General features: G+C 47.6%; 1 protein-coding gene across 1 annotated transcript in view; it reads right to left on the bottom strand.

Annotated features, from left to right (window-relative positions):
* Positions 1–1,274: 1,274 nt before the first annotated feature.
* The window catches only part of LOC142601982 (exocyst complex component 3-like), a 51,220-nt gene continuing 28,077 nt past the window's right edge, over positions 1,275–24,417 (bottom strand). Inside the window, exons 3-13 of the mRNA XM_075753482.1 lie at positions 22,624–23,218; positions 20,819–20,936; positions 16,645–16,719; positions 14,382–14,482; positions 13,238–13,330; positions 11,731–11,863; positions 10,392–10,502; positions 8,722–8,877; positions 5,521–5,642; positions 3,754–3,939; positions 1,275–1,847 (exon numbers count right to left, since the gene is read on the bottom strand). Coding sequence (XP_075609597.1) covers positions 3,759–3,939; positions 5,521–5,642; positions 8,722–8,877; positions 10,392–10,502; positions 11,731–11,863; positions 13,238–13,330; positions 14,382–14,482; positions 16,645–16,719; positions 20,819–20,936; positions 22,624–23,218 — 1,685 coding nt within the window. The 3' untranslated portion in view covers positions 1,275–1,847; positions 3,754–3,758. The remainder of the gene's footprint in view (positions 1,848–3,753; positions 3,940–5,520; positions 5,643–8,721; positions 8,878–10,391; positions 10,503–11,730; positions 11,864–13,237; positions 13,331–14,381; positions 14,483–16,644; positions 16,720–20,818; positions 20,937–22,623; positions 23,219–24,417) is intronic.

Here is a 24,417-nt window from a genome sequence, read left to right as displayed (position 1 = left end):
ATGCTATGGGATTACTTTTAGCCCAACCATAATCGAAATGTCAGAGGGGTTTTTATTTACTTTCTCTGGAAGGCTCACTGCTTGAAATCCCCATCGGCAGAGGCTGACTGACCCTGCTGTGGCAGTCAGGTCTGTCATCCCTTCTCACCCTTGAAAAAAACATGCAAGTAGGCGGGAGAGGAGGGTGACTGGCCCAGTGTGCCTGGCAGGGCTAGCACCCTTTGGAGGGCAGGTGTCCACCCAGCCCCACAGCCCAACCCACACCCACCTGGCCAGGCTGCAGCTCTGCCGGCTCCCCCAGCCTCCCTGCATCCCGGGAAAGGTCTCACCAAAGCTGCAATGGACAGCTGTAAAATGCAAGGCACACAGGACCTGGGCCTTTGAAGCAGACGTGCGGTCAGGAAGGGCAGGCAGGCCACAGGACACTTTCGTTACCCTTTAACGATGCGAGGGATGGAGTGTAACGATGCCAAGGTCTCATGGTGCCCCAAAAGCCAACAGAGGACTCCCTGGAGATGGAGCGGCCTGTTCCTTCCCACTTCTCTGCCACTCACCCTACGCTCAGCACTGTGCCAGGAGCAAAGCTCACGACAATTATAAACCTGCTCTGGCTCCTGTCAAGCTCACAGGACCCTGTCTGCACGACGGGATCTGGGCAGATAAGCTGGCCCTGAGCTGGGACACCCGCGTCCCTGGGGTGACAGCACTGCAGAGCGTGGCAGCACCCACCTGTGCTTTCCCAGGGTCACTGGGAAAAGTGCGTGACATGTCCCCCGCCTCACACATTGATGGGTTATGCACAAATTTGCCCTTTTTCTTGTTAGGGAAGCAGATCCGAGGGGGAATGGCTGCTCAGAGAAGCACTGGCATGTCTGAGGTGGCAGAGCTTTTTTGCTTGTTTACACAGCCAGAGAGGAGCGGTAATGGCCTATATTAACACAATAGCAAAGGAGGGCCTTGAACCAAATCCAGTTTGGAGGTTGTCACCAGTCCATAGATAACTAGGAAGAAAACTCAGTGTTTTCCTGCGGAACTGCCTATTTACATCTGAAAACAACACAGACCTTGCCCAAAGTCTGAGACAAACAGCTCCTTTCACTGCCTGCTTCCCACGAGGCTTTCCCCTCCCTCTCCAAGAGGAAATTTCCAGTAACTGAGGTATAAAAATGAATACAAGACTCTGCTCCAGAACCAGCTGTAAAACTCATACAGGAACAGCTCCCCATCCCACAGCCGGCACCAGGGCAGGCTGACCCCAAAGCTGGTCACAGCCTTCATGTGCAGGGAATGAGGGAAGCAGCAGCTCTGTCTGCACCCCTCCTGGTGCAGGTCAGGCTTTGAGGAGTGGATCCAAGTGCCCAAACCCACACTGGCACCATGGGCTAGGCAGGATTCCCTAACGGAGGGTCCTGGGTCCCTGGGGTGGTTGCAATACCATGTCACCTGCTAGGACACCGTGTGATGCAGCAGTCCCTGGTTTCACGTGAGATTGCATGAAACAAGGGATGGAAACAGAGGGAAATTTGGCAAGGGGGAACCTTCCTCCTCCTCCACACACCATCATGCCACATCCTGGGAATAACCACCAGGACTCAGGTAAGCAGCAATCTCTAGGAAATTTTGAAAGAATGTCTTTTTGCTATATCCCTTTCATCTTACGCCTGGACTTTGCATAGAAGATTAGGATTTGGGCCACATGGTTTTCCTGCAAAAGTGCAGGAATTGTGTCTTCCCTAGCTGTCAGGCTTCTCTGTGCACCCAGCTGCACGGATCCCTGAAGCTTTCAAGGAGCTGTGATTGCAGATGCTGCCACATGGGAGCGAGACTTCATGTTTCTCACAGCAGGCCTGAGGGAAAGCAAGAAAAAACCTGAGTAATTAAATAGCACTCATCAGAACACGTGCAAGAGTCAAACAGCAAAAACATCTCTCCTATGCACAGACTCTTGCATATATTCCATTCACCTGCTGGAAATCTCCAGTTCCTGGGCTACTCTGGGCAGCATCCCTGCTGCTCCCTGCCCACTCCAGCGAAACCTGCTCAATGCTCTTCTGGGAGGTCATTTCATGTGAACGCGAAACAACCAAAGATAACACTTTTCCAAAGTCCCCCCATCTCTGCATACAGAAGGGACAAATACGCGCAACTACCGCATTGCTGGCTGGGAGAAAGCAGGTGATTCCCGATGTACCTGCAGGTCACACCCCAGCACATGGCTGCAAAATCGTGGGGCTGGGATGAAGGAGGAAGGTGACCTCCCTTTGAGCACACCCCACCACTGATTTCACCGTTACTGCTACCCCTGAGCTCAGGTGAGCTCACGTGCCCTGCAGACACAGCCAGGTCTTCGGGGATTTGGGAGCCTGTTTACCCAGGGGATTTCAGCAAATGGGAGATTAAGTGACTTACAGTGTTTTAAAAACATGTTCCTGAATATCTTTTCTAAAGCGAAGGTGGTGCCATGGGTAATTTCTTTAAAGGAGGATATAAAAGTGGGTGGCTGATAGCCAGTTCATTATAACAGAATCAGTTTTCATTAGGAAGGGAAAATTTGTGTGCTTAATTGTTTCTCTAATTGCTTTCTCTCCCTGCTAACCGGGTAGCCCGCTGTCTGCTTGTGCCTGGAGGCCCCAGGTCAGAGCCCTGCGTAAGTCATCCTTGATCTGCTAACATGGGGAACTATAAATAAATGGTGACACCGAAGAGCAGAGGAGGAGGTGGAAAGGGACTGTGCTTCTCAACCTGCGACACTCAGTCTAGTCAGCTTATCCAACAGAAGGTGATTGATGACAATCTGTAAACATTAACCGAGAAAGATGATTTCAGAGCCTAGGGCTCTGGCCTGGCAAAGATAAAACAGATTTCTCTGCCTCTGAGCTGGAGCTGGACAAATTTGAACTAAAAAGAAGTCACAGATTATCTAAAGTGAAGCAAACAGCTGCATGTTCTCCACTAAGAAGTATTTTTAAACCATGAGGACCTGCTTAGTTTCAAGATCTTCTGCAGCTTATCCCCAAAAATCCCCAATTTGTGACTGAAGGAATCACTTGAGAAACTGAAAGGAGATTGCAGGTGCTCCAGACGAGCCCTGGCAATTCATGCCAAGGGGATTTAAGACATTACAGTGACAGACATCCCTCTGACTTTTAAGCCTCCTCCCTTCTGCCACCGGCTGCTGCTGCCAGCACAGAAGGGGCACGCTCACTGCTGGTGCTCACAGCGTGGCACGGTCACCGGGACAGGACCAAGCCTGGTTTAATTAGAGCAGCTCTCATGGACAGGGGCAGCAGTGGGGCTGACATTCCCCTCCCCTCAGCACCAGGAAAGCAGGGGGACCATGGAGGAGAAAACTCCTCAGCGTGCCCTGCCAGGAGGCAGCAGGACTTGCCTGGGAGACCCTGCCCATGCACACATGGCAAGAGCTGGGAGGGAGGGGATGCTGCAGAGAGACCTTGCTGCAGGGACACACAGGCAGGAGCAAAGGACAGGGAGGAAGAGCCGTGTCTTCTTTGTCCCTGCAGTAACCTGAAACAAGCGTCTAACCATTCAGCGCCCTGCACTGCCTACAACACGATGCTTCATGATGTGGAAATTTGCAGGCAGAGGGAGGAAAATACAACTGGCATATACAGCAACGAGGACCTCAGGGAGGTGATGCTACAGCCGTTCCACCTCCCTGAAAGCAGGCATGCCTACGCCTGCGCAGGTACGCATGTTACACGCAAGCAAGCTGACACACACACACACACCTACCTTTGCTAACAGCAGAGGCAGCCACAGAGTCCATATTTTCTAGGTTTTACTTCTATATCTGCAAAAAGCAAGTTTGCTTCTGTTTCTGATTCCCTGCAGTTATCGTGAAATACCTTCAAGAGAGAAGCTCTGTCTTCTCGGCTGAGCGAGTCTTTGACGTCCAGCACTGCACTCAGATGTTCCTTCCTTTCCAAACGGAGAAGAGGGCAGGTCAGTGAACGAGTCAAGGAAAAAAGCTTGCTTCCTATCACCCAATTTTGCTGGGCCAGACCAAGGACTGGAAGCTGCTGAGCTGCTTTTTGACACCCTCTGACCACCTAGCAAGGAGGAGGCCATATCGCAAGAGCTATGCGGCATATGGCTGAGCTCATGGGTTGTGAGCCACAGCATCCTCATGAAACTGTGGAAATCGTCACCTGAGGTTTCTCCTAGAAAAAGATCTGTATCCGCCATAATATGTTTCCGGTAACTCTGCATTTGACCATTTGGAAGCATTTTTTAATATCTTTTCTCCCCTCAAGTGGAGCTACTTCTTGTTCATCTGGAAGGCTATAGCATTTTTGTTCTATATAACATTGCTTTGCTGAGCAGGGCCACACCATATTAGTCTGATTAACAAACAAGGCAAATGTACCCAAGCCAAATAGTTTTAAACATACGGGAATCTGCTGAAATCAAGAACAGTGCATCTACTGACACCAGGATGACCTCCTCTGAAATCTGGATCAAAATAATATTCTTCTAAGTACTTCTTATTCACACTTCCTATACTATATATCTCTCTATATAAATATATTGTGTTATATATATTACTATTTATATGTGCGTGTGTATATATATATATAGTAAGAGAATAAGAATTGCTATGCTGTATCAGACAAGCAGCTTTTTAGCTCAATACCATCTTCAAAAGTAAAATGCTTAGGAAAAGAATATAGAAACCAGACGAACATGATCTCTCTTTGTCTTTTTTTTTCTTGCGTCTGGCAGTCTGCAGTTTAGGCACTTCCTTCGCTGGGGGTTATATAGTGACTGTCATGTTGAATAGGCACTGAAATAATTATCTACCACAAATTGTCTGCTCCCCAACTGAAGCTATTCACACTTTTGGCCTTCACAGCATCCAGTGACAGAGAGCTCTACGCTGTAATCATGTTAACTTGGAAAAATACAGTCACTAGCACAAGGCATCAGAACACAAGATAGATGTAATAAACCACAGACTTTGGAACAAATGCAGTTAGCTAAGATCTCACCTTCCTAATAAAAGTTGGTTTTCATTTCTGTTAACAGCTTCCTGTGAGAAATGGAAGTGTATATCCTTGCTGAATACACCTAGGATTTTGCGGAAATAGTTATACCTAGAAAAGGATTGGTGAAGTATTAAAGCCAAAGGCCAAGTGCTTGGAAGTTATGAAATGCCTACGTTAAGGATGTTCTTGAAACCTACATTTGACACACATGTGCCTGTAAATTGTCCATTCAGGTAGTATTTTTCCGCAGCATTCCTGCTCTGTTGACAGCCATTTCATCCATCCTTCACCTTTACAGAAGGACATCTCAACTCCACTGGTTAATGTCTGGCAAAGTTACAAACTATGTTAATCAGCATCTGCAAATAGACAGCACCAAGTGCATTCAAAGGTGAGCATTGTGCCTGGCCCAGCACGCTGCAAAAAGTATCGCAGGACTAATATTGCTGTAGGTCTTCTGGTGGCAAGTAATCGTGTAAGAAATTGCAGAAGTCAAATCAATAAAATACCTTACCTTAGATCAGGAAATTCTTTGAGAATAGGCAGAAGGGCTATTTTCATCCCCTCAGCATCGGAAGTTTGAATAAGTTCTAAAATTGCTTTTATAGGATCCTTGTGGGGACCAGCTGCAGGACCCTGGGGAGAGAAGCCAAGGGGGGTTCAGGGCAAGGGAAGCAGCATACAGTGGTAAGAGCTGGACTGGGGATCTCACTGCATGGGTTAGGAGCTTTGCAGGGCTGTATCTGCATGTACAGAAGCCTTTTTTCATAGAATCACAGAATCGTTTAGGTTGGAAAAGACCTTTAAGATCATCAAGTCCAACTGTTCCCTCCAGGGTAGGAGAAAAGCAAGCGGGGTGCAGGCACAAACTGCTTCCAGGGTGGCTGGGCGACTACCTTCAGCAGCGCAGAATCCCCTCCTGCGTTTCCTTTGGCAAAGCGGGCAAATGTACCTCATTTTTCCTTACATTGCCTGCTCTCTCAAGGCCATTTTGCCCTTTGGGAAGTGTTTTGCTTCCAGAGGTAAGTACAGCCCTGTAGCTATGTGAAAACAAGCTCTATTGGCCAGACATGATGGCATTTCTGCTGCCCTGGAGCAAGCCCAGGGACAGAAAAGCAACCTTGGGGAGAGGGTGAAGGGACACAGATCCTCTAACAGAAAAACAGAAAAAAATAGGAAGCAGAGCTGGACACTGTAAAGGATATGACATGGCTGGTAGATGCTGCATATGGTCAGCTCCCTCTGGAGCACACAGAAGCAGCAAGCCTCATCAAGAAACACACAGCAGTTTTAGCAAAGCTGGAGGAAGCAGAATGCGGCTGAACTGCCAAGAGAGAGCTTCAGGTCTTGCTCACGTTTTTCATTGCTGCGGTAATGCGATTAAATTGCTTCCCTGAATTATTGATGCCATCACGTCAACAGAGACTCTGTGACAAAGCAAACCTGGAGAACGGGCTGCCAAACTGGGGCAGGAGAAGCCCAGGTTCCCCTGATCTCCACAGGGCATTAGAAACAGCAGGCCGCATTCTCGGTGCGCCTCACCTCCGCATTGAACATAAATTAAAAATAGCAATATTTGAAGACAGCCTTCTCCCTCTTCCTCTGCACTGCAGACACACCGCATGTCTAGCTCTGCACAGGGCACAAGCTGTACTCAGCTCCTAAGGCACCGATACTGTACAGCTTCATACTTGGCAAGCTTACTATTACAAAATGCTAATTAATTTGAAGGTGTCAGATTTAGTTAAGCAGGCAAGGTCAGAGGTAAGCAGCCTGCAATCTGAAAGGACAGAAAAGAGGTGTCTTTTCAACAGTGCTTAAGTGCCTTTGACACGTACTGCTCTTAGGAGAGAAGGGAGGTATTTCCTAATGTGTTTTGAGGAGGGAGGGGAAGTAAGAGGCTGAAGAGAGGGCAGAGCAGGGCAGGGAGCAGGTGCAGCCTGTGCAGCAACTGCACGATAAATTCAATCTGCAGCAGAGTACATATTTTGCATGCATAACCGTGTACCTCATTTGACTGAGGATCAGGCTGTCCCCTGCAAATTGCTTATGCATTTTACCTCCTGAGGTTTTTGGTGCTCCCCACATCAAGCAAGAAAGCAAATAGACTGGGGACACAAGGGAAACAGTGCTAACTTTTTTCACCCAAGCTGAATGTAGGGGTTTAGTAGATAATTAGATTTCCTGTATCTCCTTTACACTATAAAACCAGCTTTCCTTGCACATTACATCCAAAGCTGATGCTGAGCACAGCATTACTGGTAAACTTCAGAGTTAAGATGAGAGAATCCTCCTGCTATTCCCAATGGCTCAATTGCTCAAAGCATTGACTCATCTGTGATTGATCACTCCAAGAGAGGTGGGTCTTCAGCTAAAAGCACTGGCAGCTTCCACCTTTCCACCACAAAACTAATGCACTAATTGTCTAATTGGGCCTGAGGTTTTAGGAGGAGCCTAGAGATGATAATTTTGATTTGATTTTATTCTTTGGACAAAGAAAGAATTGCTGACAAATGACTTGCAGGGGGACTCATCTGGGAGAAAATAGATTTCCAGTCCCTAGCACTTAAATTCACAAGTCATGAGAATGACTCAGAATTTGTGAAACTATTAAAACCAATAAAGCCAAGGTTTTCTACCTGCTCTGTCACATCCGAGTCCTGTTACCACACTGACTTTGCAACCATTAATGCGATGCTCAGCCCAGCCTCTTACGAAGTGCTATGCCTGGGCACTCTCAGCCTGCATTTGCAAAAGAGCTGTGCCAGGGGACATTGCACAGCAGTGACTCTCCGGCTGGAGCGGCCACAGGAGGGGATGCTGCTGGCATTGCAGTGCTTGTTCTTGGGTAATCAGGGGACCCATGTGACAGCCTGGTGGCATCCACAGATGCTGTGTACAGCACTGCCAATTACACCGGATTATGAATTAAGCAAAGAGGCTTTTTTAAGCTTCTGAAGTTGCTTCTGCAGATCAGATCTAGCATTTTTCCACAAGTTTTCTTCAAATATGTGGCTCTGATTTTACACTTGATCAATCCCTTCTGCAATGCATCTTTACTTCCTAATGGTGTGAGGTGTTTACCCCAGCAGGAAGACTCACTCCTCCCTGCAACCGTCACCAACCACAACAGCACCAGCATGTTTCCGTCCATGAGGAAACACTGCAGCACAGGGAAATGGCTCACACAGCCACCAGCCCAGCTCTGACTGGCTGGGAAGGGCCTGCAGGGAGGGAGGAGGCCGGACAGAGGGGTAACAACACATATCCCATCTCCAGGGAGGAGCAGCCATACAGGGTGATCCATGGAGAAGGTGAAGATGTGGAGCAGCTGATTTGGTTCATCAGTCCAGAGGCTCACGAGGAGGGGGACACAGCTCTTCCTCATCTGCACCCCCATGCCATGTACCAAAGGCTTGCCTGGGGGAGCTGACAGCTTTGGAGCTGTCTCACCAGCTCAGAGGAGTGCGCCTCATTCTTATTTCAGTGGCAGGAGTGTGAAACTTGCCTCCTCTAGTCACACATTTCAAAACGATAAACTAACAACTTCTGGCAGATCAGAAGGGCTGCCAGCACATCTGATTGTCATTTCTGTGAAATTGGATACCGCTGTGGTAAGACCTCTTAAGCTTTTCTGTTGCTTTCAGAGCCTTTTCCACTGCTGGTACTGTTCTTGATGACGGAGAGCAAAACTGTAACTATATCAAAGACTTACTAAGCACTCTTTAAAGATGGTTTGCAGCATCCTATGATCTTCTTCTATCTTGCTGACGATCCTCCTCCTCTGCACAGAAGATGGTTTCCTGGAAGCGGTCAGGAGAGCCTGCACATATTCTGTAATAACGATGGCATTCACAGCCTTGACGAGGGCCTGTTTCAGAGCAAAGACGCCCAGATTAACTTCCCTGAACTGAGCAAGGACCAGACCATGGCTATAGGACTCTGACCAGTGTAGACAGCGGATATAGGGTCCATGCAGATGGCTGTCCCATTTCTTTGCTTAAATATCCCTTTAAAAGGACTGGTCTAATACATGCAGTACCTCCAAGCTGTATGTGGACGACATAAACATTGATGATAAGTGTGGAGACATCCAACCAAAAGCAATGGGACTGGTTAGCTGAGCCAGAGGTCATTCACACTCCAGAGCAGCAGTGACACTTGGCTTAGCTCCAAGCTAACAAACACGTCACTTGGGGACAGCTTTGGACTACAGACAAACCCAGATCCAGGCTCCCTGGAGCATCCCCACTAGACACGTCCCAGGGCCATACCCTCGGGCACACAGTTGTGGCTGGGCACAGAGAAGTCACCTGGGCATTTCCAAGCCACCCACTACCTGCTGAGAAACCCCAGTGTCAAGCCCAGGCTGTGCCTGGAAGGGGAAAGGAGAGTGGGTGTTTCTAAGGGGAGATGGGCTGCTGCACAGAAACCACATTTTCATTAGCAATTGAAATCAGAGCAGTTTTAGGCTGCAGTCCAAAGGTACAGGAAATCCCCAGCCCTGTCCAAAACAGACAAAGCAAGAGACAGACAGCTCTGGCACAGCGCTCTACCACCGAGCTGCTGCTTGCCCCAGCACTAATGTGACATGATGTCTAGTGACAGGCTCTGAACAACAGCAGAACAGCTCCAAATTTTTTCTGTTCCATTACCTTTTTCCACATTTCAAAATGTTAATTAAAATCAGCACTGACAAAGAGCCTGCAGACCTGGGAGGGTAAGAGAAGGGGAGGCCAGTGCTTAGGGGGACATGTGCAGCAGCATCAAATTCAACCTGCGTGTAAAAGAGGGTACCCCAGGTACCAATCTCACTGATGAAGAGCCAGACTCAGGGTGTCATGAGACTCTAGACAAGTCGTTTAGGTTACTGTAGAGATGAAAAAACTTAGGTACTCTGTGAGGTTTTTCTTCGCCAACCCTGGCATGTTTAACTCTGCTTGAGAGACTATGTCCTTTGGGGATCTGGACCTTTCACTTCTCTGTGTGTCCACTCTCCATCAAAGGGATAACTATTCCTTACAACTAAGCTTGAAGCACATTAGAAGCTGAGAAGACTTCCAATATAATGGTATTGGGGCAATGGTAGGATCAGAGATGGCCCAATGCTCCCGCTCTGTATTTGGGAGTTTTCACATTTCTTCACTTGTTGGTTTCTCTGCTGAGATTACAGAAAGGTCCTAGCTGTCACAGTGAAGAAGATATCCAACCCTGTTGGATAGAGGAACTGGACTGACACTACTAGATCTTTAAAAGCCCTTTTCACAATAGAGAAAACTGTAGTTTGGATTAATGTTCAAATACTGTGCCATCCAGAGGTTCAAGGACTAGTTTTAGTGATTTCCTGAGTAATATCTTGTTCTTACTTTCTTACTTATTTCTTACCTCATACGTGTCTGTTTTTTTCTTCCCAAATGCCAAGAAGCTTTGCTTTAAGGATTCAAGGATGTGGTCAAAACCACTGTCACACTTTTTGAAGTGCTCCTTCAGCGTTCCCTGAGGAAAAGGGACAGACAGCGTCAAAGGGTGTACACGTAGAGACATTGCACAGACAACAGACACAGATTATTGTGCTTTTGCTCTTTCTGCTCTCGGAAACAGACTCCTCCATGAGCTGCAGCATCCTGTGCTTTCATTGCAAAGAAAAGCAAAACATGAAAGAAAGAAACAATTCAAACTCAGGAAGGATTTATTAAGTTCTTAAGCCCAAACCTGGAACACCAAAAACTACGAAAAATGGGTGGCAATAGCTCTAAGCCGGGAACTATGTAAAACATGCCCCTGTGGATGGGGAGTGCAGGAACAGCCAGCTGTTCTGTGCCCTTCTGCTCTGGCATCCTGCTCCCAGCATGGCCGTTGCTTCTTATTCAATGGGAAAGTACAAGGATCATTTAGCAGGCAAACAGAGGATAAACTCTGTCTTTCATAATCCAAAGCCCGTGTCGACACAGCCAGAGAAAGACTGAAAACCTGAGCCCCAGGTCTCCTGTTCCTCCCCAAGGCTGTTCACGCTCCCTGTCAGAACCGCCCCCAGCTCCCATCTCAACTCGTGGGCCCATGGGACAGGCTGGCAATGAGCTCTGGAGACCAAAACTGCACAGTGTGCCCAGGGCTTCTTCTGTCCTTTTCCTTTTGCTGCCTTCAGCACGCTTGAGGGAGCCTGTGCAATGAGCCTGAAGATGCTCAGGGGAGCTTCCCAAGGAAATGCACAACACTGCACACTATTAGGAGCCTGCGATTGTGTGTTATCTAGACATGGAGCCCAGGATATGAAGGTGGGTGTCCGGGCTAATAGTCTAATATTAGAAAGTGTGAAGGGAGAGGAACTTATCCCAAGGGAGGGATAAATTTCTGGTCAGCCTTCTCTACATCCTGACTACCCACCACAGCCTTGGGCTCTGGGAGTTAGCACTGGCCCAGAAAGATGTCCAGCTGCTGGGGATGAGTAGGTACTAAGGTGAAGTTCAACCCTTGGGGTCTGGGTGCCCAGAGGCACCATGGGGTACCCATTTGTAGCACAACAGCAAATACTACAAACAGTGGAACTGGGATCCCAAAAGTTGGAAAAGATGAAGCTGTCAATATACAGCTTCAGGCAAGGCAGAGGAGGGTACTGGACCTGAAGATCATCTGTGGTTTCACCCTTTCCAAATCAGGACATGAGTGAAGTGTGTGCCTGCCCTACAGTCTGAAAATATTCAGTGTTAATGTGGGTCTCCCATACCTTGACTTTAGAAGTCACTGTCTGCAGAAAATGCTCCGTAATCTCATCTTCCATCCTGTCTAGAAATCCATTTACCTTAACATCCTGACCAGTGCTGGCACTGCAAATGTATGTTAGCTTATGCCAGACAGTCCTGTTAAAAAAAAAAGAGAAAGATACGGAAACTATTGATCAGATCAAATCAGGCTGTTCTCTCAGATCAAAACTCTTCCTACAGCAATCAACACGACTGCCTGGGTAATTGAACGGACACACACTCAGGTCCAGGGCTAGCTGAGTGACCCACATATGTGCACCTATCTTTTGGATGGCTCTCATCAAGATACTGCCACAAGGACAGGAAAGCTCAATGCACACAATGCCACTTGTACCCATCGCTAGTGAGATTAGACAGGTAAAAATTCTAGTGTTTTAAAAAATGAGTAGGCATGAAGTGGCCTTGACAAATGGAGGCTGGGTGAGCATCCTGTGTGCCTCCGACACCCTACAAATATAAGATGAAAAATTATCTTCCATCAGAACAATCCTGAAGCCAGCAAATCCTGGTTAAAATGATCACTAGCTTGAAACTGGACACTTTACTTTCTGGAAAAGCTCAGTATATAGCTTCATTCTCAGTATTACATAGAAAGAATTACATAAAAGAGCCTCATAATTATTCAGTCTAGGATCCAGCATCAGCAACATGCAAATACAACATTCAAAACAGCTACCTAGGCTCAACGCAAGGCTCCAATGTCAAGTAAGCACTGTGCATACGCTGGATTTAGGCATTTTGCTGACTCCAGAGATCCCCAGATAATTTTACACAGGAAGAAGAGACACAACCTTGTTTTCTCCATCACTGCAAGCACTTCTGAAATTAGCTCGTAGGTGCAAACAGCCTCCCCCACCCTTCTGTGCTTCATTGCTTCCCTCCTTCCTAGCAACCCCAGGGAAAACCTGGCATGTTCAACTGGGTTTCATTCAGCAAACCACTTAAGCTTGGGCTTACCTTGAAGTGTACTACCACATGCATCTCGGTGCAACATTTATGAGGCTTTCCTAATTAAGGAGAATCAGGCCAGGGAAAGGAGCCACATCGCAACACATGGCAGGGTTGGCCAGGATAATGTCCCCACATGCGACACAGCATAGCTGCCTGCCTCCTGCTCAGTGTCATGGGCACCAGGAAGAGCGCGATGGTGCACCACAGGCTATGGCCCCTGTGCCTGCAGTGCCTGGGAGCAGGCAAGAAGCAGCAGTACTGTGCTGCCAACCCAGCAGTCCTGGCCCTGGACACAGGCATGGCCCCCACCCCAGTCTCCCTCTCGCTGGGCAGCCAGGGCAGCTCTGAAGGGGTCTTGCTGACCGCAGCTGGCTCCCTCCATGCTTAAGGGTTGGTGTGCATGGGGTTGGATGACCAGATCCAGCTGGAGGCAAGGCTCACCCCACAGCAGAATTAGAAGAAGATCAGACAGCAGAAAATTCATTTGGCTTCCCATGCCACTGGGGTCTGGTTTCTAACCTGAGAATGCAGCAGTTCTCCAGGACTCGTAAGCTGCTGCAGATCCCCGGGCAGCCATCGAGCTGGAGAAAGCTTCTTACTTCATTTTCATAGCTAAATTAAAACAGGAAGACATATCTTTAAGCTGGTATGCTCCATCATGCATCTGACAGCGTTAGCCCAGCAGTAAATGGGAGAAATATTCTGTGATTATTTGTCTTTCCAGTGTGCACAGTTTCACTCCCCAAGGTGGGATCTGCAGCAGAACAAAGACGGTCTCTGTCCGCCCAGCTGGGGAGGAAGGAGAGCACAGGAATGGCACGGGGAGGGCCCTTGAGCTGCCTGGGTGCCACTGCTAGGGATGGAGAGGCAGGAGGTTCATTTTACCATTGCTGTTGCTGCAACACTTGCTTCTGGGAAGCAACTCGGGCTTTGCTGATAAACGTGCAGAATAAAGCCTCAGCATGTATGAATAACCCACAAAGTCTTGACTGCTTTGTCGCAGCTTCAGTCTCACAAATGGCTCCTGGACAACTCCATTTTATAGGAATTTCCTTCCTCTCATAATGTGAAGGGTCAAGGATCTTAAATCAAACCTCCTTCTGAAATATTCACCTACAACCAGCAGCACTGGCATTTTCTGCTGCAGGGGATACACAGGGGGAAGAGATGCCCAAGAACAAAAAGCAGATAAAGGGAGCCAAAAGAAGTGGTGAGGGGGCAGAAAACGAGAAGACATTCATCTTCCTCTGAGAAGCAGGACAGAGCAGAGCTCCTCACCGTCCCCCAGAGCCAGCAGAAAGCACTGTGCCTGGGAAGAACAGCCAGGGTAGGAAGGGCCAACCTGGGCACTGGCCACGTGGCTGCCCCTCTTTCTGGTTGTTTTTAAGGTCTGAGCCTCTCCAGAATAAACATCCCCCAAGGCTTTAACCTGCTCAGGCAAGTCCAGGTGCACTTTGTTCCCTCAGCTTTAGTCCAACAGCAAATGCTGAGCCAATAAAGAACAGCAAAGCACTGTCTCTCCAGTAACAGCTTGATGGGAAACCGCCATGAAGAGAAGCAATGGCAGATCCTGATAAGCACAGCATCACCAGTCGCTTCGTCAGGATTTCTTTCTTATAAGCACTGAGGATGTTGCCAAGGAGGAAAGCAGCATCCTTCCTACCTCTCCAGGAACCTCAGGCACTCCTCCAGGCACACGGCTTCCATCTTCTCGCTCAGGCTTTCACTGACATGCCAGGCAGCCTCTGTCTTCTCTGTTAATATCTGTGGATTTCAAGGCATGAGACAAGAGCAGGTCAAAGCCATTTGTTCCCTAAGCAGTGAACAGGAATACATCCCAACTCTCGCCCTGCTGCAAATCCCTCTGCCTTCTAGGCAACAACTTCTGTTTCAGTTTTGAGAGCCCTTGTGGAAATAAAAATGTTTTTAAGAGCCAGATTTTAATGCCTGATCCTACACCTTTGCTACCGCTGCCTTCATTGCGGTCAACAGGCTGGAGCCAAGCCCTGCGCTCGGGGGGAAAGCCTGTCCCTACAGATGTTCTCTGCTAGCAACGTCCAGCCCAGTAGCTCAGCTCATGCAAAGACCTGCCGTCCGCTGGAGCACCTGCCCTTCTACGTGACTCACGCTCGCAGATAAATTTGGGTGCAGCCGCTAAAAAAAACATTAGGCAGCTCTAACTGTGCCCTGTGCCTCTGCCACGGTCTCTGCCAGGGATGTCTGAAGAAGATGGGTGTCATCTTCCCAGCCACCACCGCTCACACCTGACACGGCAATGTGTGTTAAACCCCACTGACCCCAGTTGGGTGGCCCAGGTGTCTGCAGGAGGTGGGCTGTGCCAGACAGCTAAAAACTCACCCCATATCGAGCAGGCTTGAGCAGGTGGCAACTTAATGCTGTCCATTAGTTGCTCTGTGGAAACAAAAGCTTGCAAGGGGAGGAGAGCCAGATGGATAAAAGGAGACAGATGGACTCATAGGCTGTGCTGTCCCAGTGCTCTGGGAAGCGTCAGCCAGAGACAAAGGGTGACTCACACTGTGAATGGGTTTTTCCACTGCTCGCAACAGATGTAAAAGTTCACCCAAAGGGACGGGATAAAACATGCCACCCCAAAGTGTCAGGAAACCATGGCTGATGAGTTTCCATGGCACCTTGTTCATTTCTATCTGATCTTTAAGTGTCAGCCTCAGAAAATTGAGGAGGCAGTAATTTCATAAGGCTTGCCTATTTATCCAGGCTTTTCCATCACCTACCCCAGAGCATTCAAACCTGTCAGTTACATACACAACAGAGCAAAACCACTCATGCAGAAACATGGCCAGATGTTGCAGATATGAGGACCACAGCATTCAAGCCAGGCTTTCGCCTGGTCTTTCTTAGAAATCTTTGCTCTTTCAACCAGAAGCAGGGGGAAAAAAGCCAGCTGGGTAGCTAAAAGCCACCCTAGCACAGGTATATCACCGAGTACATCACTGCTCCAGCGAGCACAGGGCAAGGTGAGGGAGCAGTCCCCTCTGTGAGCTCCGCACTCAGTGCCCGGGTCTGAGTTAGGCCAGAAAAGCCATTTTTTGCCAGCTAAAGCTGTACCCTCACAAACAAGGTCAGCTGCTGTTAATCTGTGATGCCTACCACAGCCTCTGACGGGTGCCCGAGGTTGTCTGCCATCACAAAGCACCATGGGGCTACTTCCCTCTCTGGTGACCTGAAGCAGGACTGCCACTGGGGGTGGTGGCAGTGCAGAGGGGAGCAGGAGAAGAAAGATACAGTCACAATGGCCCACGACCTGCCTCTGATCTCTAGCATCACTTGAGTCCACATGTAAACATGTCTATTTTAAGCCTTCTGTGGGTCTTGATCCAAACACCCTCTGGCCATAGTACGTACTGCTCATAAGTCAGCAGAGTGTTCTGCAATGCCCCTCGAGCGCTTGGCTTCCCTGTGCTCCGCAGTAGTCCCTTGCACTGCCTAACCTGTCCTTGGGGCACCAGCTCCAGCTGTACCCAGCACATAAGCAGGGCGCAAGCTGCCTGCGTTTGCACTGCCAGATGTGGGGATCTGCCACGGCTCAGCAACCCTCGCTGCTTTTATGGGAGCATTCTACAGAACTCACATAGAGCAGACTGGTTAACATACACCATGACTTTCCAAAAGGCTATGTGAAAATTCACGTGCACATATGAAAATGCAACTTCAGCTTGAATCAGCTAATCTCAGGCTCATCCTGTTTTAGTCAGTTTAGTTTTCTTCACATATGCACAACAGAAAAACAGGTGTGGGAGCAAACAGATGCAGTTTAAGTATGGCAGCTAACTTGCAAGCTTGGCCCAAGACATGCAAAACTATGTCTTGCCAAATACCTGTGTACTTGTGTGCAAAACCACGACTGCCCCGAAGGATGAGCACTTTTCAGTTCCCCCCCAGTTTACCTGAATGACTGCAGCATCTGCACAAGGGGGTTTCCCAATAGCAAAGGCTTCTTTCAGGGCTTTCCCTACTTCCTTCTAAATATTAAAAGAAAAGAAAAAAGAACAGTTGAGATACAATGGCATTCATAATAAGTTAGGCTTCCCAGCCTCTCATTATGCATTTGGACTAGATGAATTTCTGCCTTTATTTTTTTGGCCGTCTCCTTTAACCGAAAGCCTGGCTATTTTCCAGCTGACCTAATAACATTGTTCTGTTTTATTCTACATTGTTTGTTTGAGTTCAAATGATTTGCAGCTTCCTTTCATCCCAGTGTCAGCTCAGGTTATCTACAGTCTTCCCTAGTTAGCTTAGCTCAAATGAAGGCACCCACACAGCAAAACAACGCTTAGACACAACGCTGTGCTGCCAACTACTGTAGCTGAGATTTTCCACCCTTCCTAGCTCCAACCAGCACCCACATAAACCAGCCAGCATTAATTAAAAGCATTCCCTCACTTGAGCCAAGGACTTGTGAGGGCAAAGAGGAGTTGGGTTAGTGTTTAGAGCTACTGTCATGATGAAATGAGCCCCATGAAGCTGTATGATGGGAAATTTCCCAAGACTTGGCTGGCTTATGTTAGTTTGAATGGGCTGTAAAAACAAAACTAACACTGCAAAGAAAGGGCTCATTGCTTAAAATGTGATCTGACCTTTATAGAAGCTTTAAACTCAAGAGCCTGGCTCACTTATTTATTCTTTCATTTCTGCATCTTCCTCCAAGGAATTAGAAAGAAGGTAAAGTCTGATCTTCCATTTTTCTCTTTGTTCTTTTCTGGCTGATAAATTAGGAAATTTGTGGCTGTCACCGAAGAATTTCATCAAAAGGAAATTCAAAACAACTGCTCTGCCATATTCATTGAAAAGTGTTAATTAAAGACAAATAAGCAGTTGTAAACAACCCAAGAAAAATTCCTTTCCTCCCGAGCGCCATCACCTGACTGTGAGCAATTGCGTGAACACAATGTGCTGAGATAACAGATCCCAGCTGAGCCGCACAAATACTTCTAGCCTGGCCCAGCTGCACAGTAAAATGTGTCGGCTTAAGCCAACACGAAGATCTTGCTCCCAATGGGACAAAGCATGCATTTAGTTAGCAACTACAAAGCAATAACATGTTGAGCCACAGTACTTAGTTGCTTTGGATCAGACAATGTGGCTGAATTTGCACGAGCTTGCGCGTTTGTAGCTCTTGTGGTGACACCAGCACCTCAGGCATCAAAGCTCCAAGGTGGAGAGGACAAGAATTTCTGCTGTAAGAAACAGGCCCACTTTCCTCCTTGCTCCTCCCTGTCTGACCAAGACATGGCACCCCATGTTGCAAAGCTTCAGATCCATGGATGGCCAGCCCGCTGGCACTGACTGCTCAGCCAAACACTTCCTTTCAGAAAACACAAGGGCCTGAGTTATAACTTGGGTCCCTACAATTTGTCTGGCTGCTCTTTTAAAACATGCAAGAATTTAACATCTTTGAGACCTCTACCTCATCATCAAGGGCAGTCAAAATTGGCTAAGATGCTTAACATGGGTGGGAGAGCACCGCTGACACACCGGCGGGCAGAACAACTGCCCAGCTTTATTTGTTTGGGCAGCAGCAGGTCCTTGGCCCAAATTCTCCAAAGCACATACACTTCTCAGTTCTCCTTCTGTCTACTTGAAAAAATAGGGGGAAGGAGGGAGGGAGGGAGGGAGGGAAGGAAGAAGACACAGACCCAAATGATCCTTTGCAGGTCAGTGTAAACCCACCATGAGCTTTTGTCCAGGTATGCTGTCTGGTCCTGCAATCTCTGTTTTTGGACAAAGAGCCAGTTTTGAGCTGAAGCTGCAGGAGCAGGGTATGGAAAGTTCATTTTCCACCTCTCAGTATCAGAATGAACCCTAGTGTCATGCTGGAAGGTTTACCTTGCACTCATGTCAAACTCCCCAGTACAGCAAGGGCAGGGGTGATGCATTGACAACCCAACCAATGGCACCATCATTTCCAGTTCACCAACCTTGCAACCTCAAAAGGCACAAAGCCCCCTTGCCCAAGACATGTCCGGGCTGAGGGAACGCCGCCTGCATGCAGAGCTGGCCAAGCTCCCCACAGTGGTGTTTGGTGGGAAGTGGTTTTTAACCCCACATGGCACCTGAGTTGTCAGAACCTTCAGATGTGGACACAGTTCTCATCACTCATTTCTGTTTAAAGTGCTTTTAGTTTGCACAGATATCATCCTGGCACTCCCAGTGACAAGCCATTCATAGCAGACCATGGCTTATTCTGGTCAGTCTTTTTTAATTTAGAAAAATTTAGTCATCCATTGAAGTGGCAAAACCCACACCACGTGATTTACAGTCACACTTATATATTACAGTTGCTCAGAAATAACTGACAGGATATTTGCTCAATAGCAGCTCCCTGTATATTTGGAATATACAGGGCTGGAGTATCCTGGAAAAAGAAATAGAGGGATAAAGCAGGTTTTATAAGCTGTGCCACTGAGCTGAGTGAAGAGACATCCATAATTTTTCCATACGGAGTCAGCTCAAGTCCACTTAAGCTAATTAGCTTGAACCTGGAGCTGGTCCTAAACTGGCCAGGTTTGAAGCGAACTGGGACGCTGCTGCACCACACTCTCCAACAATTCCAGCTCTGTTCTCTATGTGCAAATGCAGCACCATGTAGAGCTGCGACGCTTCCAGATCCAAGGTGGCATGAAAAAAAGCAGCCAACTCAGGGCAGCATGGCACAAGAGCTTGTGACCACTGCCAGATCTAGGTGAGCCTGCTCAGCGCATGGTGTATCAGGAAAGCAGAAAGCTCATGGTTAAACAAAAGCCTTCCCCAGCTATTACATTAGAGGGAACTAAAAAAAAAAAAAAAAAGAGTTAAATTCTCCGTGACTCTTAGTCAGCATCTTTGAGGGCTTGTCAATGACTCAGTGACATGCTCTAAGATAACCTCACTAGCACTACCCTGAGTAAAGTCATTTCCTTCATTGAAATATGTGCTAAAAACAGATCTTAAGAACATGTGGTCTTCCCCAGGGTAATGATTAGAAACAGCCCCTAGAGATACTTAATGTTAAACACCAAAATCAGTAGGTTTTAAGCATGTCATCACCAGCTGGCACCTCTACTCCCATGTTTTTGACTACCTTTGTGTTCTCCTTCAGGGAACAGATCTTGAGGAAAATCTCTGCAATTTAGAGTACTTTCCCTGGGGTGATTCAGCAGTTTGCCATGGAATTTCCCCTCCTCTGCTCCCTGGTGGCTGGCGGAAAAGGGAAAGCAAGAGACATGAGTGTGATAACTCCTGCTGCTGCATTTCGGCTTTAGCTGAATCTAAAAGGCCCCACTGAGTTTTCCAAATAGTGTGGTTTCTTCTGGAACTCCCCGTTGCTACAACGCACCTTCCCTGCTTTGTTTGTATTCCACTTGCCAAGACAGCACTCTTCAAATGAGAAAAGGAAGAGATCCAGCAGCCCTGGAGCTGAGGTTACCTATGGGATCTCGCAACGCAGCATACCCTGCTCCAACCTGACAGGAGGGCTGTGCTGGGTGTGCACCAGCTGCACGATTTCTTGTGCTGGGCTCTGGAAATAATCCTTGCTATAACCTCAGCAGTGTCAGTCCAGCAGGCTGGAGAGGGCTGTGAGGGCTCAACATACAGACAAATCCAGCAGCCTCAATATCTGCACAGCTGAGGCAAAGGGGCTATAAAAAAACCCAACTGTTGCACAGTATGGGCTCATTAACAGTTGGAGAGCAGATGAACAGCATCTTGAAATGGTCCTCAATAAGGAAGCGGATTTCACCCATAGCCTCCCTCTCCTCCAGATACACTGGCTTCTGAGCAGAGTAGATTGCAGCACTATGAAGGTGCAACAACAGGATGAAGAGAGATTTGCAAATGTCCCAGCATCTCTTTGCTAAGGAGCAAGGACAGGGCAGCATCCCTTTGGCAGAAGACAGTCATGGATCTTCACACCTGGGCTCTGCAATGAAACACGGCCACGATGGAGACCTTGGGGCTCACGCACACCCGAGCAGAGCTGGCTCAGCTAGCAAGAGAGCAGCTAATTTAACAAGGGCATTCCGTATTTTAAAACTGTGGGAATAAAATAGGCAGATTGGGGTAAAACTCCAGAGTTCTTACCCGGGCGACTTCAAGTAACTTTTCCTCAGTCTTCAAAATAATCTGCATGAGATGCTGCACACCAAGGGAAAGGCTGTGCTGGGGGGTCTGCCTGGGTCTCAGACTCGTCTCGCTGCCGCTGCGTACAGAAACAAGAGCTCAGTCAGAGGGGCAGCTTCCTGCGGGTCCACAGCCTGCGTGGCACCCCCTGCTTGGCACCATGGCCTCAGACTAAGCAAGCGGGGTGCCCTGCAAGCACCCGGCAGTGTTTGCAGTGTCAGGGCAGCCACAACATGGTAGATGATCTTTATCATGCCCTTTTGCCAGCTATTCTATTGTGCTGTTACTTTTCCTTCTTCCTATATTTGCTGTCCAAATTACACTTTTTGCTTGCCGTTTCCCACTCCCCTTCCCTCAGTCCTGCTGCTGAATTCCTTCTCAGGCTTGGGCAGGGTCACCCAAACACACTTCCATGGATGCACAATTTTACAAGTATTGCATATTCTCTCTGAATGGAATGAAAAGCAGCTATATACCAGGACAACTGCATCTAGGCAGGAGGTTTCATTAAGGTTGTAACTGTATTCAGAGAGGAAAATCCAAATAGTTAAGTCTGGCGTCTCTGCTCTTCTCCTTCCCACTTCCTTCACTACCTTCTGACCGTAATAGAGTCACAGGCTGCTCTTGCTTTTTTTTTTCTTGAAGGAATTCAGCATTTGCACAACACATACATTTTTTCCTATCTTTGAGCTTTTCATTATACATTTACATCACATAATTATTAACTTCCAATTTCATGTAAGTTTTCAGTATTTCATCAATCCATTACTCTATCTAAAACCAAAGCTTTACCATTTTAAACCCATAAAAGGAGCAGTAGAAGGGACGCATCCCAGCCACGTGTCTCCCATGTGTCTGAGGACAGCACGCACGATCGTGTACCCACTACCCTGCCTCCCTCCTTTGGGAGCTGGTGAGAGGAAGAGCCCACCTGATGAACTGTTTATGACCTAATCAGAGGTTTATAAGTATAATTAATACAAGGAACAGAGAAGCTCTAGGCTTGGATGGAAGCAATCAAATAACCCAAAAGGGCTGAAAACTATTAAGACATAAGTAGTTTGGAGCTGTCAAGTAGCAAAGTAACCATGGACACAGAATCAAACACCTCATCTACCGCTGTGATACAAAAAGAAATCACAAGAAAGCTTCAGGCTTTGATGACAACCACAGGCTTTGAATTTGCATTGGGCGAAAAGGTCCCAGATGTGCCGCTCTTCAGATCATGGGGAAAACCACATCCATTTTCCCAAACTTAGGCAGGAATTTAATGAACTGCTATGTGTTTTTCCTGTGATCTGAACACTAATGCAGGAAATATGGAAACAACTGGCCAAACTACGAGCCAGATGATAAAGTGGCAAGAGAACCAAGGAGATGAGAAGTCCACAGAGCATAATGCTGACATAAAGGCAAGAGAAAATTATTCTGGAGTAATCAGAATATTATGGACCTTGCTAAAGAAGGCTTAATACAAGAAAAGAAATTGTTCAGGAAAGCAGCACACTGTGCATGTGCAACAGGAGTCCAGTGGAGAAATACGTGCCTACCCCTGAGCCCAACACTAAGGATTTAGAAAGAGGCAGTACTGTAATGAAAACAGGCTCTGATTCTGAGAGTACAGAAGATAAAACAGGTAGTGGGCCAGTCTAAACTCAGCAAGAGTCCTGAGCATCACTGCGTTAACAGGAAGCACGGACTGTGCTCGAAACAGAAGAACAGAGACATAGAAAAAATGTAGAGAAAAAGAAGTCCTTCAAACATACCTTTTGTACATTTTAAGGCCCCATTCATAAACTAAAAGACATTGGCTGAAGCTGAAATGGTCACTGTCAGTAAGGGTGGAAAGGTGAGAAGACAAAGAGGCATGACAGCAGCGGGCATAGGTGACAAGCAGTCCTGCTTCCTTGAAGAAATCACTTCTGTGCTCCAGGCTGGGGAGAAACGTCATTTCCAGCTGACTCAGATGCTGTTTTAGTGCAGTTTGGTCTGTGTTACTAGAAGAACCAAAGGGGGGAATCTGGGCCATCATGTACTGTATTAGTTTTTCCTCCAGATCTTTCCTCCAGAAGTTTGGACTCCAGGTGGAAACAGACTCCATCTCTTGGCCGCTGCTGAGCCACTCCACTTCCTTCTGCTTCTCCCACTTCAGCGATTCCCCCACCGACTGCAACGGCTCCAGGAACATCCCACCAGTTTCACTGAGTGCTTCTCCCACCACAGTCCACATTCGTTCAGCCAGTAGTGTATACAGCGATTCAGACTTTCCCACACCGTTGTTTCCAGAATGCTCCAGATCATAAATATGATCACAAGCTTCAAAAAATTTCCCTTGCTCAATGAATCCACAGATGATTTCCTCTGCAACAGAGAGAGTAACAAGACAACTTGATGTTTGTTCACTCCTCTATAGGACCCATCACTTTAATATCCAAGTACTGAAGTATGTAGTTTATATGTATCCCAAAATTCCTCAGGATCTACTCAAGTTCACCTCACTTAAGGTCTAGCACTAGCACCTCTCAGTTTCCTCAGGGCAAGCACTTTCTTTCCTCTTTCTTTCTTTTGTCCGTTCTCCTCCAGGCTAACTAAGCCTGCAGACTAGTCTTCTGCAGCTTTCTGTCATCATCCCAGTAGACCTCCTCATGTAGGCAATGCAGGTTAATTGATTACAGTCTTTCCTTAAGGAATGTACCTTTTGTTCAGAAGAAAAGCATTAAAGAAAGGACATCTTCAGAAAGAGCCAACACCTGAAAGTCAAGTCTAGAAAGAATCCTCTGTCTTCTCTACAGAAACCCTGGCAGGACCAAAGTGCTGCAAACTCTCGTGTAAGGTCCCTCCCTCCCGTTCGCAGTCTGGCATGGCTACGCAGAGGGTGTTACTCCCACCAGCGAGCTCTCATCTTAGATGAGGCTGCTCAGCGTGGTCCAGGGCCCTCTCTTTGACAGGGCTTTCTACCCAGGCCAAACACCTACGCGTGCTATGTCACACAAAGGTGAAAACCAGGAGGTGGGCTATCTATCCGCAGTGTCTCAGCAATGGGGATTCATGTAACTCCCCATGACTTCCATGTCTGCAAGAAGCTGTGGTGACTGAGCCACTGCCCTAATCACCAGACACCCCACCAAGGCAGTTATAAAATCTTTAAAGTTCAGAAGCTGGAAGGAGAAGTTTTTCGCCGCTGCTTGCTTCCAAAGCATCTTACCCATCACACCCAGCCCACCACTAAGAGTTAAATGTAATCTCACAACAGCTGCACAGAGCTGTGTGGTTTTTTCCTGTGCATTTTACAGATGACCACACTGGGCAACAACGGGTTAACAAGATTTGCCCAAAGGTATCTGGAGCAGAGCCCAGAGGAAATATTAAAGTTGATGAGAACCCAGGGAAAGTTAAGCAAGGCCAGAAGCAGCGGGACTCTGAAATCATTTCAGGATACAGCTTTGGGTGTAGAGTGAAGAATGAAAGAGTATGAGCTGCCATTATCTCTCACCTGTATCCTAACTTTCCTCTGTGAAAACACCTCGTCTGTGTACTAAGAATTAAATCAAACGGGACTG

The sequence above is a fragment of the Balearica regulorum genome, chromosome 5 (genome assembly GCF_011004875.1).
Source record: "Balearica regulorum gibbericeps isolate bBalReg1 chromosome 5, bBalReg1.pri, whole genome shotgun sequence".
Taxonomy (NCBI): Eukaryota; Metazoa; Chordata; class Aves; order Gruiformes; family Gruidae; genus Balearica; species Balearica regulorum.
The sequence above is the reverse complement of the archived record's forward strand: the minus strand, read 5'-3'. Positions and strand labels throughout refer to the sequence as shown.